An 18,719-nucleotide genomic window follows, 5' to 3' on the forward strand; every position below is an offset into this window, starting at 1 on the left:
TAACGTCAAAAAAGCGAGCCAAATACCACAGCGATGGCAGGATGGCTTTTAGCCGACGGTTTTTTCAAAAGTTTTTACCTTGTGTGTGATGTCTGGTACAGTGGAGTGGCCCCGTGTCTAGGGCTGGAGGGGTGTAGTAGAAGGTATGGGGTTCGGAGGTCTTGCCCGCCGATCGGACAAAAAGCTGCACGCACACGCTTTCGGAGACGTCAGTGCGTGCGAACGGCGGCACGCAACATACCAAGTGAGTCTGTAAGACAAAATTGATTAAACGTGTTAGTATGAACAAGTTGAATGTGAACTAAAGAAGTGATGACCTGCTGATTTCATTTACAACTAAATGCTAAGAATAAACAAGAATTCGAAAGCACTCCTAACTAGGCTAGTGAATTTAAAATAAGTTTATACGGATTGGCGTCAAGCGGGATCTTTGATCGTTTAAATATACAACTAACTAGAACTAGGAAATTTACCTGTTGCAAAAACTCCTTATCTGGCACCACTTCTTCTTCCCACAAAGTGCGGCCGTCCTGCCGCTGACGGAACACCACCCGGGTCTCTTTCAGGAAGTTCTTCCCCAGCAGGTACAGCTCTAGCCCACCTGTGGCCGGGCACGACACTAGCGACTTCCGACACACTTCCGGTACACCGGGCGGTTGGGCTGTAATGAAAGGTTCTTATTCTGACAATTGCATCCAGGAAACAAGCACTTCTATATTTTAAAAAATCAAATATGAGGGTAGTTTACTTTTCTAGAAACAAGTAAACATCGCGCCATTATACAACTCTTCAAAAATCAAAATTCCACACAGCGCCATCTACATTCCGCCCCTAACAATACTTACTGCAAATGATCTGCGTAGAACAGACTTGCAGCGTCTCTCGCTGTCCAGCAGCGTTGACTATCTCCGTGCGGAATACCATGCGACACCGAGTGGACTTCTTCTTGCCTCGAGATACGTGAGCTCCCGTCGCCGCGCCCCCGCTCAGGGACTCGCCGAAACGGTGTTCCACGTCTACATTTCTCTCCTGAAAGAAAAGAATTGTAAGTAAACTCATCACAATTTGTAAGGTAAGGAAGTTTTGATACAGTGGAATCAAAAATTGATTAAAAAACTTTTCAGTCCGTTACTTTTGGCACGAATGGGGAAAGGGTTGATTCTTACATTAATTTTAATTTTTAAAATAATTAAAATCATCTGAATCTGAATTATCATATCCATTGAAGAAACTCTGTAGATGCTGTTTGATATTTCTGTGGCTGGTTCTCTGCATAAAAACAGGAATTGTGTATGTTATGTGTATATTTTCAGTATCTCTAGTTCGAGAATGTTTATTTTAATTGAATGGTCCAAATACGTGGTTTAGTGGAATGCCATCCCTGTGGTCAGACCAGCAATCATATTATAAATTCATTGCAAAACAAGAAAGCTCAGTGACCGCTGATAAAGTGCGACGACCATTATGTGTATAAATAGCTATTGTACACGAGCGATCTGATACATTGTATTGTGTAAATATTTTTAACATGTTTCTTAATTAATCTCAAACCTATTTGCAAAATCTTTATCAATATCATTATCTCATTATATTTCTGGTCGCATAAGGTTATATGCAACTAGTTTCTAAGGAGCAAGTGTCCTTTCAGAGACCAGCGTTCAATAAAGGCATGGTTACTGGTTCTTATATAAAGCGATTGCCTCAAATTTAATATTTCATTAAAATAAAGATTTCAAGAAGATATTATTATTGTTGCATAATAAGTTCTTATTATCTTAAGCTCTTTCCAACTAATAAATAATAACAGAGGCAAAGCAACATAGTTTAGATAAACTAGCCGAAGCAAGACAACAAAACGTAAATAATATATCGTTACGGAAACAATATAACATATCATAATATTGTATTGATGTTAGTTTATCTTATTGTCTGTTAATTAGTGGTTTGTTTATGTCGAGAAATGGAAAAGTGGTATATTGATAGCAAGGATAGTCGCCTGTTCTTGTTGTATTTAGTTTTGGTCAGCTAAAGATTATATTTCTATTTACTTGATCGTCTCAATATAAATGTAGTGTTTTCATGGGTTTGTTTAATATCAAGTTAAACATAATAAATACTTAAGAAAAACATTAATACGAGTAAAGTTGAACAAATAACAATGTTTTACAAACTATTCGAAAAACATTCATCCTTTTGAAATATACTATTTAGTAATCGTGGCCAATGAAGAGAATTAAATACCGCATTCCGGCAAATGAGTTTGTGGAGGGACAAAAATGGGAGATGATATGTTCGTCCGTCATTCCACTATCAATTTCCCTCTATCTCGCAATTTACTTCAGGTATTTTATATCTATATCTGCTTTGTGTTGTTTTGTATGTTTTACTCTTATGGTGCAATAAAGAGTTTTATCTATCTATCTATCTATTTTACCTTGAGTATCCCGACACAGTCACACGTGACCTGCCAACTCTTGGCCGGCTCCAAGTCGATCTCAATGACTACGGTGCCGTCCTCCTTCCTCTCCTTACAGGGCGTGGAGTTCTTCCCGGACACCCGACACGCCTGGTAGAACATGTGGGGCGCCACCCGGCCAGTGTCCGTGCCAATGAATACCTGGATCAAAGGATATTTCTAGTGAAGTTTCTGATATACTTCTTGGAAAAATATCAGATTTCTGCATGTCTTTCAGTTTTGAAAATACCTTCCTTTTTTGGATGTATACGATAGACTGGACATAGATAAATCGGAAAGTATTTAGAAAAGAAATTGTATTGACATAAAATTTAAACAAATATTTAAGTAAAATATTATATTCTAGGAATTCACCTAGAATTGATATATGATATAAAATATACGAGTACCTTTGAGTGTTATTAAGGTTCCGAGAAGGTACGTTCCTATTTCATGTTCGAAATGTATAACTTGAATTGAAATTCTAATTGAGACCTAAAAATAACTACGTAATGATTCCAGCTACCCTAGATATTCCCGGGTAAGGTTAGTTAACATTTCACTGAAATATTTAACGTGATTATATTATATTTTTTAGGAAGTATAAAAGCTATGCCCATGGAAATAGAACTTTTATTGTTGTTATGTAAATAATTGATTTTGATAGAAAATTAACTTTTCAAAATGATAAAGAAGAGTTATATAATAATGTAACCCTATAAATGGGAGGAAACTATTTTTAATTTATGTTAGATATTGGCTACAGTTATATAATATCGTCTTGACTATGTCTTGTTGTAAATTACATGAAAATGTTTCAAGTTCCAGCTTTAGGTATATAAACACAAAAAAACTTGCAAACAACAAGAAGTTGCAATATAGGTACTTAGTCACAACTGCTAGTAAGTTGAATCACCGTAAACTGTTTGTGGAATGGATTATCATATCGTCAAGGTAAATAATTTTGTAAAAATCAATTACCTGTAACACAGCCGGCTTGTCATAGCCGACCAATTTGACTATTGGGAAACCATTTCCCGAGTTATCTTTGACAGCACCTCGGCTGCCTTCAGTCTGATACCTGCCGAAGATACAAAAAAAAAGAAGAATAGAATCATATCATAACCGAATGACTGGATGAAACTTTGTAATTAATAGAATTACTTTTTTCATAAAATGCTGTATGCCATTAGAAATGTATGTTTGTCACTTATTTGTTGATATAAACTGTTTTAACATTGTCATTTATCTATTTCATCTAGATTTACATTTTAGTTGTATTTATGTCTTCTAGTTAGAAGGTCATGGCCAAGCCAACTCACCTCGCTCTGTGCTGCGTCTCCGGCTGGCACAAGATCTGGAGCTCGACCGTGCCGTCTCTGGACCGGCTGGTGAGCGGCGCCGACAGCCCCGGCGGTCCCGAGTGCGTCATCGCAGCCAGCGCTCTTCGTCTCGCGAGCACCTGTGCTAACTTTCCCCCATACTTCCCCCCTTTCCCCGCTAACTTCCCGCTCGCACCTAGCTTCCCCCCGCTTGTATATTTATTAGCAAGCTTCCCGCTACCACCGAGCTTGCCGCAGGATCTGTAAGGATCTTGGAACCGCTTCACCGGTGCTGGAGTTTCGTTGATGCTTGGACTAGAGATACTGCAGCCGGCTCTGATTCTGAAATAATAAATGATCTATTAAATTTTTGCACCTAGATACTAGAAGATACATATATTAAATTATGATATCAACTGATTCAGACCTCGTGTTAAAACACAGAAGTTAGTTATTTATAAACAGTTCGTCTTATTGTCGATGACGAGTTGCAAATGATGATGAGCACGTGTTAATGACGTCAGCGACACACAATTACGTGCAATGAGCATGCGCGTTTTCGCGGCCGTAATGTCCGTGAGTAGCAAGCAACATCAAACATGTGCGGGCTGCGAGTACATATTTATCTTTGGTGTTTAATTAAATTGGAATCAGAGATAATTGTGTGTGGGAACACTTAGAGAAATTGGGGATAAAATTTGAGTCTGGGCAGTATATTTATGTGGTATGTGAAATTTGTGGAATTTAGTGAAAATTGGACGTACACGGGGACTGGTAAGACCGGCACAGGCACTAGAGGTTGGGTCTCGAGCGCGGCGTCGGGCGGCGCGGGCGCGGCGGCGGGCGCGCTCGGCGGCGGGAACGCGTACGCATCGTTCGCGTCGTCGCATTCTATCTTAACCCCCTCGCTCTCCGCTCGCCTGCGTTTCATGTCCGGGTGATCCCATTCCTCCAGCGAGTCCGATAATCTGCGCACACGCCAGCAATTGGCTTTAATCAACTGTATTCAGCCCCATTGATGAGTGACAACATGAAATATAGTTACATGCATTGATTGCGTTTAAAATTTTACCACTTAAGTGAAGATTGTCACTCGCGTCCTTTGAAATGGTTGTTTTATGTGATAAAGGGATTAGTTTTTGATAATGTTTATCGCAAAATTGATTGATTCTACGTGCCACGTCTTACGCGTGGTAAAGTGGAGGCAGCATTTCATTTTTGGTGCAGATGAGTCACAGTCTTACGACTAAAATATCGTGTGTGTATTATAGATAGATATATTTACTGCTGGCCGGCATTGCGACTGGCTCTTTCTCTTGGGAAAACTTATATGAGCCCAACAATTTACAAAAGCCTGATAATTTTGATTTTTACAATATATTCTATTTAATATGCGAATTAACCTCTGACTTCTCTATTTATTATTAGGAAATCCTCCGTTATTACAGGACATTTTGTTTTGATATGTCTTGACAAATTAATTTCCTTTAGAAGCCCGGTAATGGCATTATTCTTAGTGGTTGTCAGTAGTCAGTACAAAAAAGTTGTGCAGTTATGCAGTGGCCAAAGAAGGATAACGTGTTATAAAATTTCTGTATCGCTATTTTTAGGACCTCTGTTTTTATTACATGTAATTAAAAATCAGGTTTATACTCATAATTGATGCTTATTGCTGTTAATAACTCCGTCCGTATGTATTATTGTACGCGAACGATGAAACCTGTTTGTAAGAATCGAATTGCTATATATTATTTTCTTAGAATGGTACCTATAATAGGTATTAATATTTAGATTTTGGGACCACAGATATAAGCTTAAATAACCAAGGACTGCGGAAACAAAAATAATTGTGGTGTTTTCAATTTAATCAATGGCTTTTATTTGCATATGAGTAAAAAAAGGCAAAAATAATTATGTGCTCTCCCATGTACCTTAACGTGAACATATGCTTACATATATTATACCTACCTTAATTCCTTACGACATAAAGAAAGCCAAGACACAAGAAGCGGATATCCGGAGGACACGTTTAGCGAAATGACTTAAATGATCATATTGGGATTTATAAAAAGTGACTGTTCGCTAACCGTAATTCTTATCTGTCACAAACGTGCCTTGCAAATGTAATATGCATTAATGACAAGAAACCTCTTTTACAACAGTCAATTCATTAGGTTCTAGAGTCAGTTAAAAATTTGGAATATGGGGCTATGAAGTATTTCAGTGTGGAATCAGAATTTTGACTTCATGCTAGCCATTAAAATTATTTTCTAAATAAACATTACTAACTTGTAACACACCCACAAAAAGCTAACGTTCGCTAAAGCTCCAAATGCCTCGTAAGAGATAAAGACGTGACAGTTGTATGTGTTTAAATTCGAGCAATAAAATGCTAACAGCCAGAGTCCGAAGTCCGAATCCTGTAGACTGCGACCGCTTAGCTATTTCGTCTATTTATAACGTTACGTGACGTACCTTAGTAACTGGGTAGACGTATCTACGCGTGTATTTGGTAGAACAAGAATTCTTTGCATAGCACGTCTTATAGCCCAAGAGCCCGTGAACGCCAGACATACCTTATTTTGTAAAAGCTGAAAGTTTCTGTAAATATGCCTCTAGTACAGGTAGGAACGATCCCCACCTATGGTACTCAGGCAGTGGTTGCTTTGGCAGGTAGCAGGTAATAAAGGTATACTTTTATCAACCTAAAATTCGTTAATTTGTAAAGCTCAATTTTTTGATATTTTATCCGTAATAATACACAAACTCGCGTTACTCATTGCCAGACACGTACTATGGTTGCAACCCCTTGCCAGACACCCCTAAACTATAATATTTTGTAACTCTACTTACGTCATTTTGTAAAATCTGAATTTAATACATATTGTTTGGGGAATTATTCAAACAAAGTTTCTGAAGTAGCCAGACAGTTTTGAAGGTTCTATTATCCTGCCAGACGCATTGGAGTGAGCAAAAGATGCAAGAGTGCGGAGTATATGTAGTAACTGGAGCGAGTGGGACAGAGTGTTCGGTTTCTTGCGACGTTTCATTGCGCATCAGCTGTCGTTTATTTTAGGGATGTGACCTGATGAATCAATCCTCAAAAATTCGATATTTTTCAAAATGTTTTTTTCACTGTAAGTATAAATCAAATTCATAAAAAACAAGACAAATGTTAGAATTAGCGATCTTTTTATCAAATTCTTTTAACAATTATTTTTATTACTATTATCATCAATGTATCAGATCAGGTAGAAAACAAAACATTTATTTTCAAATCTTTTTTAATCAAAAACAATAAGATAATTTGACTTAAAGTTCCCAATGATTAATACCTAACCTTTTTAAAAACAACAATCTGTCAAGTCTACCGGGATCCAAGCGGTTCCGCTCATCATTTGCTATGTTTCCAGCAACTGAAAACAGGCGCTCACAAGGAACGGATGATGCCACAATAGTCATATACGTCATGGCTATTGATGGTTTTTTAGCTCTTGCCAGTAATGTATAGGATCATATTTCAGGTCCACGACTGCCTGCGATAAATAATGTTTAAGTTCGTCATTTAAACCCTAAGTTTCCTGTGCAAGTGCATTATACATAGAAAGTTGCTTTTTGACAAGCAACTTGTGGAAATCCCATATTCCTTTATTCAAAGTAATAGATTAATTTCTGTTGTCTGTGGTTGCTAAGTATGTTTGGAATGTAAATTAAACAATTTTAAACCATAACTATATGTATGTTTAGCTTAAAATCGAGTTTTAAGTTGTCTCGGACGGTCGGCCCACATGTGCGCCACAGCAGATTACGGTGGTGGCGCATATAGGTTAAAGAATATGATTATAATTTATAAACGTAACAAGTTTATTGATGAGAAGTGAGGCGAAGGAGACTACACATACAGCCATCTTGCGAGGTTTTGAGTAATCAACCGGCAGCACTCTTGTAATACGGGCCTTCAATTAATTGTATGGTTTAAACCAAAACAGAAAAAATCGTATCTCGATTTCAGAATGTCTGAGATCGATTCAATGTATACGATCGATTAAAAAGATCGATTTTTCGCTCCAAATAATCGATTTTTCGATTAATCGATCTTAGATCGCCATCCCTAGTTTATTTTGTATTGTTCAACGGACGGTTATATACGCATAGTAAACTGTCCCACTCGCTCCAGTTACTACATATACTCCGCACTCTTGCATCTTTTGCTCACTCCAATGCGTCTGGCAGGATAATAGAACCTTCAAAAATGTCTGGCTACTTCAGAAACTTTGTTTGAATAATTCCCCAAAAAATATGTATTAAATAGGCTATTTGACAAAGTTCTAAAAACTATCTTAGGGTATTTATTTGTTTATAAGGAACCCTACAAAAATACTTTTCTGCCTTTATTACAGCTATTTTATTAAAAAATCGAAAAAGAAAATGAAATATTCAAATATGCCGCCAAAACGCGACTTTTAGCAATATGGCGGCCATGGCATGCAGTGACGTAAATTTCGTGTAAATATCATACAAAGCTTGTTGGTGTTTCGAAAAGTTTTGATTTTCTCTTGTTTTATTTAACTTGTGCCACGTCATATGTGTGAAAATTATTAAAATGAGTTCCTATAAATGTTGTGCAGTGCCTCAATGCACTAATACAACAATAAAATCTCCTACGAAACTGTTTTTTTCTATGCCGATGGATTTGAATATTCGCAAGAAGTGGTTTCAGATCATGATCTAAGATCAGTATCTTGGTAACCACCAAGATATACTTACATTGATGTTTTCAAATTCCTCAGTTCGTATCTCAGCATAGAAATCTGGATTGTCTTTGAAGAAGACAATCCAGATTTCTTCTTCCGACCATTATTGCGTCCACTTTTGGTAGGTTTCGACTGTCAGCTTTCGCGGAATTGGTTTCCATTATCTAATACCTATGTTATCTGAGTAATCCTGAGCGATCAAACACTTATAAAATCTTGAAAAATAATAGCGAACACTAAGGAACGGTGCGTTCCACAGTCTGTTTATGGATAATTGACGTCATAATAGAAATAGCCAATCACGTTCGTTTTTAGTCACGTGACAGCTGCATATAAAAACCTAATTTTCTGAGACGGATTTTGTTTAAATAATGCAATATTTTTATCTCGCGTTATTACAAATCGCTCCAAAAAAATAATATTAAGACTGATGACATAAAATAAATGTATATTTTTAATACAGTCAAATAGCCTATTCAGATTTTACAAAATGACGTAAGTAGAGTTACAAAATATTATAGTTTAGGGGTGTCTGGCAAGGGGTTGCAACCATAGTACGTGTCTGGCAATGAGTAACGCGAGTTTGTGTATTATTACGGATAAAATATCAAAAAATTGAGCTTTACAAATTAACGAATTTTAGGTTGATAAAAGTATACCTTTATTACCTGCTACCTGCCAAAGCAACCACTGCCTGAGTACCATAGGTGGGGATCGTTCCTACCTGTACTAGAGGCATATTTACAGAAACTTTCAGCTTTTACAAAATAAGGTATGTCTGGCGTTCACGGGCTCTTGCTCTATTAGATACGAGTATGTAGATACTAATATTTTCTCGCGGCGGGTAGGAGATAAAATTGTAAAGGTGGGTTAGGTTAGGTAAATGTGCGTAAACCTTTGAATCTTAATAAATTACTTTTTACACTGATACGACTTGGTACTTTAAGTACTTACTTTAAGTAACTGGATTTTATTTTCTTTCTGTAAATACGGTAAAGGAAAAATAAAACACAGTCGATTTATAATTGTGCGTAACTTCAAAAATGCGTGCGTGCCGTATGATCCCCGGCACCAATATAAAAAAGAATAGGACCACTGCATTTCTTTTTCATGGATGTCGTAAAATAAGACAAAGGGATAGATTTAGAATTCTTTTTTAACCTGTCACTATTTGAATCTCAATTATATCATTAGGACAAACAGCTGAACGTGGTCTATCAGTCTTTTGAAGACTGTTGGCTCTGTCTACCCCGCAAGGGATGATTTTATGTTTGTATGTATGTCAAAACTAAAAAGAAGTGTCATTCCATATTATTCAACCACTTTGTTAGGAAAAAGTGAATAAACACGCGCGTGTAAGCGATTTATCATCAAATAAATCTTGGATGTTTATTTACCTAAAGAGTAAATTTGTTAGAGTTTGTAAACGAAGTTAATTTACCACAGGAATTTATAAGCCTATGAGAAGTAGTTAGCCTGAAGGGCGTTTACTATTACAGTGGGACGTTTTAAGGCATCAGCTTGACGAGCTTACAACCTTTTTAGCATGGTTGCGCAAGTGGCTGCGCAATTGGGAATCGGTATTTACAAAATGCCTTGATTTAGGTAGCTACCAGGTGATAAATAGTACTTTAGAATCCTGTAATAGATTGGCTCTTTATTTTCTAATGGGCTCTGTTGTACAGTTTTACGCGTTTTACGCAATAATGTCAATTTCAACTATTAGGTCTAATAAGAAACGTTAAAAATTAAGACATTCATACATATAATTCGATTTTATACCAAAGGAGTCACGTTTACTTATTTATAAGATAATACATACATATAGTCACGTCTATATCCCTTGCTGGGACGACAGAGCCCACAGTCTTTAATTACAGAAACGCCATGTTCAGCTGTTTGGATTTTAAGTTATTGTTGAGAAATATTAATACTAGACCATTCTAATTTATAATTCCCGTGCCAATTATTCATACTTCATATTACACGCGTAACATCTAACAATTAATTTGCGTTGGTATACAACTGCGTATTAGATACGCCAGTACAGACAGATACAGTTATCTAATGTCTCTTTAGATAAATAGCGCTGAAGGCCGATGGGTGTGTTATCACATTCTTAGATGTGGACTTCTGGAGTGAGAAACCAATTTATAGTGAAATTTTTTATGTGAAATTTGTCTTAATCTTTTAGTAATTGAATGCAAAGAGTTTTAATAAATAATTATAGAGCAGACGCTCAAGTACGTTTGTATTTTTTTTTTATAAAATTTATATGGGCATTTAGTAAAGTAATTTTTTTTTAATCCCGTAAAATTTTTCTCGATTTATATTTTTTTTCAGGAATAACGTAATATTTTTTGCATTAATACTTCAGGCTGAATACTCTGTAGCAATTGAACGAAACATTCAACAATTTGTAAACAAATAATCAAAATGTAATTATTGACGTTAGTAACAATGACGTAGGCAAGGAAGGATAAATCCTAATCCTACAATAGGAAATCCTACGGGAGCTTCGGGCAAAATTGATTTTTAAATTGTAATATTTAGGTACAAACGGAGTGCAACTAAAGCGAATATGCAATAGCGTGAATGATATATCCCACTAAATATTAGTTTAAATGCGATAGTTTGTGAGTATGTCAGGATGACAGCATGGATGTTTGTTACTCTTTCACGCAAAAACTACTGGACCGATTACGATGAAATTTAATATGTAGGTAGCTGAAGACCCAGAATAACATATATGCTACTTTATTCCACGCGGACGAAGTCGCGGGCGGCCTTTAGTAAGACATAATACCTCTGGTTTGTTATAAAGACCACGCGTGAGTGAGGATTATAGAACTTACCTTATGTTATAATTAGGAAAAGGATAATCACATCTCTTCATTTGGATGTCATAAGAGGGGACTAAGGGCTAAAATCTACAAAAAAAACCCAGCGTGTCAAAAAAAAGGGCACAGCCCTATCTGATTGTTAAAACTTTGCCAAATCTTTGAAATCACATGCATCAGGTATATTGATTGCTTAAAATGCAATTGAAGATACAACAGGCAGTAGAAGTCACAACGAGATTTCTGTAGTGCCATGATGAGAGGGAGTGAGAGGTGCGTTGTCTATGCTCCTCACTGCAAGCAGTTGCAACACGAGGCAATTTGAATAATGGACGACATGACATTGATGAGTGCATGCCTACTTGTAGTATATTAAGATGCCATGCAGAAGTACCTACCAATAAGCACTTATGACAGCTTCGTATTAAGATGATTACAGCGTGAACAAGCGATAGACATGTGAAAGCAAGTTACAGTATAATAATTGACTATATCCGGGTTTACCCGGATGTGTACCATAAACATCCGGGTAAAGAGTTATTACAAATGCAATTAGTATATCTAAAAGATATATTAGATTTTCTTAAATAGCGTAACGTCAGTCGACATGTCTTACCTGTTGACCGGATCCGGTCCGAGTCCGCTGTCGTTGCTGTTGTCGCACGTCTCGGGCGGTCGCAGCGCGTGCGTCTGCGCATAGTGCGCTAATTTCCCGAATTTCCCTAAATGCGCCATTTTCCCAACGTGCACGATCTTCCCGGGGTGGTAATTAACTTTCCCGGGGTGCGTCAGTTTGCCCGTGTGCGTCATTTTCCCGCCGTGCGCCATTTTGCCCGGGTGCGCACGCGCGTGCGGCGCGCGCATCACTTTTCTGTGAACCCGGGCGGACATAGTCGCGCTCGTGGACATAGTCATTTTCATGCCTGTCGACAAACAGAAAGAAATACATTTAGCATCAATTCTGTAGCCACGGGTGTGTTTGTTATATTAGTTAGTCGGCATAACTCGAATATGGCCGACTATAATTAACTTGGTTAGTGTCTTTTTATTTCCTTGTTTTACTTTAATTTACTGTTAACATGTCGTACGTACGCAGTATTGAAAAAAAGATCGTTTTTGCCTAAGATTTTGTTTGTTTACCACCTTCATGATATAATGAACATTATTTCACAAAATTTCAGATCACGAAGATGAAAAGTTTGTATGTACCTCACTTATTTAAAGGATACCTCGTCATTTTTGATGTACATCAGAGTCAGGTGGAGCATAATAGGAACTTGTTTATGGCAAAAATACTATCTTTTTTAACATGGTAGATTTGCATACTAGCACTACCAAGTTTTGATAGTCTTATGCTAAAAATATGTAAATGACCTACGTCAATTCATTAACTGTGTCAAACATAATATTATTGGTATGTGTGTTCAATCCTAGATACATATATACCTTAAAATTTTTGCGTTGAATAGACCATTTATTGAAGAAGGCTTTAGGATGTATAATATAACATCACGCCGCAACTATTAGGAGCGAAGAAATAATGGAGAATGTGAAATTAATCGGGGAAAATTATTCATCCTTGAGGGCTTCAATGATGCCCAAAATAACAATTCCACGCGGACGAAGTCGCGGGCACAGCTAGTATGCTATAAAAGGGAGAAGTTAACACGTGTAAGTAAGATGTAAATTGTATCGATTGCTTTTGTAGGTCGCGTAGCCGTCAATCAGACGTTTATTTAACAATCTATCATAAATTTACCAATAAAATTGACTGTGACCATAGAATTCGAAATAATGTAAGACTATAGAAGCGGTAAGTTTTATTATATGTGTCGTCACAACTGAGGGTAATCTTCATAACGTTCGTCATGATGCATTTCAATATATTATAACATCTTAATTCTTTGCGAAGTAGAGTCAAGTCTTGGAAAAGGCCACGTTGAGTTTGTCTTAATGATTGAGATTGAAATAGTGACTGGTTGCCCTTAGTACGTGAATAGCCCCTAGAAAATTAAGTCTCGTATTTGTTCAGATTGAAATCTTTACAACTGCAGTGGAAAATGTGTGCATTGCAAGAAGATGAAATATTTAATTCCAATTCCTTCAGTTTCAAATTCAATATGGCATTTCTATCGTTACATATTATTTCGATTTCTATGGGAGTCGTCGACAGTTGAGCAAATAATAAAAATATTATTGTGAAGGTTGTTGATAAAATGTTAATGAATTCATCCATAACTCGATTCCATTATGCCATAATTAACTATAATATAATGAATGGATCTTTAAAATAAAAATCAATAGCCATTTATTGTGTCTATTGGCATGTAGTGACCTAGTGTTTCTCATTGCTCAAGTCAATAATAATAAAAATAGGTGTGGTTCAAAGTATATAGATCAATTATGAAAAAAAAAATTTCATACTGTGAATTTATGGACAACTAAAGGTTAAAATGTATTTTCAAGACGCTTTGATGTCAGGAACGTCATTTGTAAATAATTTTTAAAGACATTTTAATTTTGCCAGTTCAAATAAGACATTCAAATTATCCAATGAAAGATTTCACTAATAAATATCAAAATATGATGAATTGAGATATTTTTGAAAATTAAATATTTACACGAAACATCGTTTCATACATATGTACATATGGTCACGTCTATATCCCTTGCGGGGTAGACAAATACTGATTGGCCACGTTCAGCTATTTGGCTTAATGATAGAATTGAGATACGAATATTGACAGGTTGCTAGCCCATCGCCTAAAAAAGAATCCCAAATTTGTAAGCCTATCCCTTAGTCGCCTTTTACGACATCCATGGGAAAGAGATGGAGTGGTCCTATTTTTTTTGTATTGGTGCCGGGAACCACACGGCACATTGTGTCGCTTCTATATTCTTCTGAACCATCTTCAACAAATGATAGGTGTGTGTGTGTGTATGCCTAGATTCGTGTAAATATTTAGTCGGTTGTTATGTAAATTGGTTACACGACCGATAGTGATAACCCATAGAACACATACGCACTTGACTGAATGATAAATATAAACGTGTCTATAATATTATTATCGACGTATGATAAATATTCTGGTGTCTAGCAATAAAATTGGGATACACAAAGCATGTTTTTCATAGAATAACCAAGACAAATGACGATCAATTAATTATCAATTATCAGCAATGTTTGATTGGTTAGAATTTTTGCTAAAATTCTTTAGTACGTAATGAGGCTGCAAAGTAATTTTACATGAAAATATCTTCATCTATATTCATAACCCAATAAGTATCGGTTTTAAAAAGAAGAAGGCTCTAGTGTTTTTGCCATGTTGACAAATCTATACTAATATTATAAAGCTGAAGAGTTTGTTTGTTTGCACGCGCTAATCTGAGGAACTACTGGTTTATAATAGTCCATTTATCGAGGAAGTCTTTAGGCTATATAACATCACACTGCAACTATAAGAAGCAAAAAATTGATGGATTTGAAAAAAACGGGGAGATTTATTCATACTTGAGGGCTTCAATGATGCCCATAATAACTATTCCACGCGGACGAAGTCGCGGGCACAGCTAGTACTAATATATTGGTTATAACTTAAATTCAATTAATTGAAATGTCAAATGAAATGACGGTAAAAAACTGCCTGCGAAGGCCTACTTTCTGAATAAAATATTGACATCGATTTTGAAAAAAGAAGTTTACGCTTGAAATAGAAGAATAAAACAGTAGGAAAAAGCATCTAGACTTCAGAAAACAAATTGAAGTAAGAAGGTACATATAGTATAGATTACGACAAGTTGCCAACTTAATTTATTAATGTTATGTAACTCACATTTAATGTGTTTTATTAGATGTTAGATAAGTTAGTTACAGGAAATCGTAAATTCAGACACTAATCCTTGGCCTTGATGATGTGGCATCATCATCATCACATCATCGCCAATCTTCCTTGTTTAGTAGTGCCATAGTACAAGAGATGACCCAGACGCTTTCTTATCCTAAGCAAATTTTTTTGAAACTTGAGGGGTGTTTAATAAATCACGGAAGGCCATAAAGAATATAAAAGGATTTTTTCATTTTGTTTCTTTTTCAAACAAATTTGAAGTTTGTCATGTGTTTTTATCAGTTCCAATCTCAAATCAAAAAGTTTTGAATATTTGGTACACATAAAACATAATAATCACGTCTATGCGGGTATATATCCTTGCGAGGTGGACAGAGCCGACAGTCATCAAAAGACTGAAAGGCCACGCTCAGCTAATTGAGATTCAAATAGTCACAGGTTGTTAGCCCATTGCCTAAAAGAGGAATCCCAAGTATATAAGCTATACTATACCATAGTCGCCTTTTACGACATACACGGGAAAGAGATGGAGTGGTCCTATTCTTTTTTCACATAAACATTTTTTTTAAATTGAAAGCTTCAATATATATATATTATTTTTGATTCATTTTCTCGAAGAACATTGTACAAGTTTATCATTCAGTTACGCAACGCTGGCAAGCAATAAACTGATGATATGTAATCATAATTTGTTTCAGGAAAAGAAATATAAATGTGGTAGACGTGTGTTGACATCAGATCAGGATACAGATTAAAAATATCATTTACAGATATAGGTATATTCATTTCACATTATTATTATCATTCGTAAGTGCGTACTTTGTCTTTGATAGTTTGGGTTATCGTTTATCGGTCATGTAACCGTTTTACATAATACTCGGCTAAATATTTACACGAGATTATTTTCTGTATTCTACTTAATATTTTTTTATAAGTGAACAATCAGTGTTAAAAGCGGAAGGAATCACAAAAAAATTCAGGAAAAGAGTAGGTAATCTGCGGAGTTGTGTTCAAGAACTTAAAAAAAAATTAATAAAATATTTTTACAATGTTCTTTACTGAAAAAAAAACTATGTTTTCCTTGTCTAGTTTTGTAGATAAGGGATTTAATCTCTTTCGTAGATCTCTTATCAACGAAAGCTGGACTTGACATGCATGCCAAACTAAATAGGTACTTATATCTACTTATTCAATTATAGCCACTTGATTTCAGAATAACATGTTTTTTTTTATAGGTAAATATTGTATCATTTGCTAGTAAATAACAGATTCTCCCGTCAAAAATATGATTTTACTACTAATATGTACGCAATCCGCTCTAGAAACTAAAGAAAGAATCTTTACTGACATTTAGTTTAATATATTTGATTGTGACGTTTGAAGTGCTGTTTATTCCTTTCCTAAATAAATAAAAAAAAGAAAACATTTCCATTTTTGACGTAAATCTGTCACCGAAACACTGACATTGAAATGATTCGGTCTTTCTCTTTGTAATAGCTGTTTTGTCACACTGTTACATGCGCGGCGAACCAAAGCGGCTATATTTAGCCGTCCTTGTGGCTGCCAACCGGTTTTCACCGGTTCCCGCCGGTTCACACTGATAAGGAAGCGCGTAACGGGCGGTAAAACACATTTGTTAGGTTATCTCTGATTGTGCCTGCTGTTCAGACTGATAGGTCAATAGTTGATGACTGGGTTGATAGACGACGCCCGATCATGTTCAGGAAATAGGTTAAATTTGATGATTTTTTTTTGTAATGCAATTAAAATTATCGTCTGTTTGCTGAAAAATTAACGAGGTCTGTCATAAATTTTATTTTTAATTTATCGATTTATCGATATCAGGAATAAGAGCAAGAAGCAGACAAACATTTTGTGTTTTTCTGTATGTGGACAAAATGTTTGTCTGCTTAAAAACTTAAATATTGTAGACGATTTATTTACTGAAAACCTCAACAATTTTGTTACTTGCCAAAGAGGTTTTGACTGAGCTGTTAGCAACACACAATTATTAATCGTCTTTTTTTTGGTAGGCTGCTACGAAATAATTTCAGCAACACCTACCACAGCCTAAAATAGCCGTTACAAGTCTCTATTTATAGCTTCATACATATTTTATATTAAATTGGACCTATCGGGGCCGCCGCGGAAGAGAAAGTGCGTAAAATAATCATTATCATAATAAAACTTGCTATAGAATGCATTTCTATCTACGTGAGGCTAAAAATAGACGAGGGTCTGTGACCTGCAGTTTGGAACTGTCGAAGGTATGGCTGGAGTGACCATGAATCCGGTTTTGGACGGGACGGTTCATATACCAATCAACTTCGGGCAAAAATACATTTTATATGTAATCTTGTTTGTAACTTTTTATAACCGGTGCCTTGTCGTCTGATTTTGTGGAATTTGAAAGGTATGTAGGTTTAGTCTATAGATTTTTTAAGTTCGTAGGTCAATATAATATGTAAAGTCGTTATTAGATGCTCACAATTTAGTAAAAAAAAAGCGTTTATTGCGGACAGCTTAGAAATTACATAAATATATTATTACGAATTTATTTATCAAGAATCGTGTTTTAAATCGATTTATTTTTAAAATAAAATCTACGAGATATTACTTTCTTTATCCATAAATGAGTAAAAAGTAGACTGCAGGAAGAAAAAAATATGAGCAATGCACGTGCCAAGATTAAAAAAAAAATCGGTTCGCCAGCGTTAAAAAATAATTGGTCACACTAAGTTTGGCGCGCAATAAAAGAATAGTTTTACATAATTTACATTCATTTTAAGTAGGCATTAATGTAAAATACGTGAAGTTAATAAGAAATACTGAATAGTATTTTTCATATTGGTAAGTATGAATGATGTTATTTTTTTAACATAAAACAAAATTTAAAACAAAAAGTTGACATTATCGAAATAAATCCTGCAGCGCAATTCTTTACCGCTTCTCCTACACTGACGCTTTGGAAGCGGCTGTAAACTTAGTTTTAAGTAATTTATTTAACATCAACCAAAGTTATGAAACCAAAAGATACGACAATTATTAAGTGATGTTGAAATGTCTCATGATAAATCGAATGAGTGCAGCAGATTCTCTCTCAAATAAAAAAAACAAACTATTTGCTCTATCTAGTTTGAAGACGCGTTGTATTGTATTGGCACAAGATAAATATAGTGCTGGTAATCGTCTCGAGTCTCGACAATGCACGGCTGCACTGAGGTCACCGACCGGCGTGTTATCAGCGTATCGGCTGTGCTCGACGAAAGTCCGGCAAGCGGCGGACCGGCGAATAGGCGTGATAGTCATACGTCTACTTCATTTATGTATGTAACATACATATCGTCATGTCTATATCCCTTGCGGAGACAGAGCCAACAGAGTCTTGGAAAGACTGAAAGGCCATGTTCAGCTGTTTGGCTTAATGATAGAATTGAGATTCAAATAGTGACAGGTTGCCAGCGCATTGCCTAAAAGAAGAATCCCTAGTTTATAAGCCAATC

The 18,719-nt window shown here is 35.9% G+C and overlaps 2 protein-coding genes across 5 annotated transcripts in view; one reads left to right on the forward strand and one right to left on the reverse strand.

Moving 5' to 3' along the window:
* Positions 1-18,719, forward strand: part of LOC106136883 (prolactin regulatory element-binding protein) — a 199,624-nt gene that overhangs the window by 22,059 nt on the left and 158,846 nt on the right. The gene's annotated exons all lie outside the window — the stretch shown is intronic.
* LOC106136862 (nuclear factor of activated T-cells 5) overlaps positions 1-18,719 on the reverse strand; it is an 81,009-nt gene that overhangs the window by 6,094 nt on the left and 56,196 nt on the right. For 2 of the 3 annotated variants that reach the window (XM_060945568.1, XM_060945564.1), the window contains exons 2-9: positions 11,988-12,294; positions 4,542-4,745; positions 3,778-4,119; positions 3,437-3,536; positions 2,435-2,617; positions 846-1,029; positions 474-661; positions 79-250 (exon numbers count right to left, since the gene is read on the reverse strand). In XM_060945568.1, coding sequence (XP_060801551.1) covers positions 79-250; positions 474-661; positions 846-1,029; positions 2,435-2,617; positions 3,437-3,536; positions 3,778-4,119; positions 4,542-4,745; positions 11,988-12,294 — 1,680 coding nt within the window. The remainder of the gene's footprint in view (positions 1-78; positions 251-473; positions 662-845; positions 1,030-2,434; positions 2,618-3,436; positions 3,537-3,777; positions 4,120-4,541; positions 4,746-11,987; positions 12,295-18,719) is intronic. The other variant, XM_060945571.1, reaches the window with a different exon arrangement.

This window comes from Amyelois transitella, chromosome 2, assembly GCF_032362555.1.
Source record: "Amyelois transitella isolate CPQ chromosome 2, ilAmyTran1.1, whole genome shotgun sequence".
Lineage (NCBI taxonomy): Eukaryota > Metazoa > Arthropoda > Insecta > Lepidoptera > Pyralidae > Amyelois > Amyelois transitella.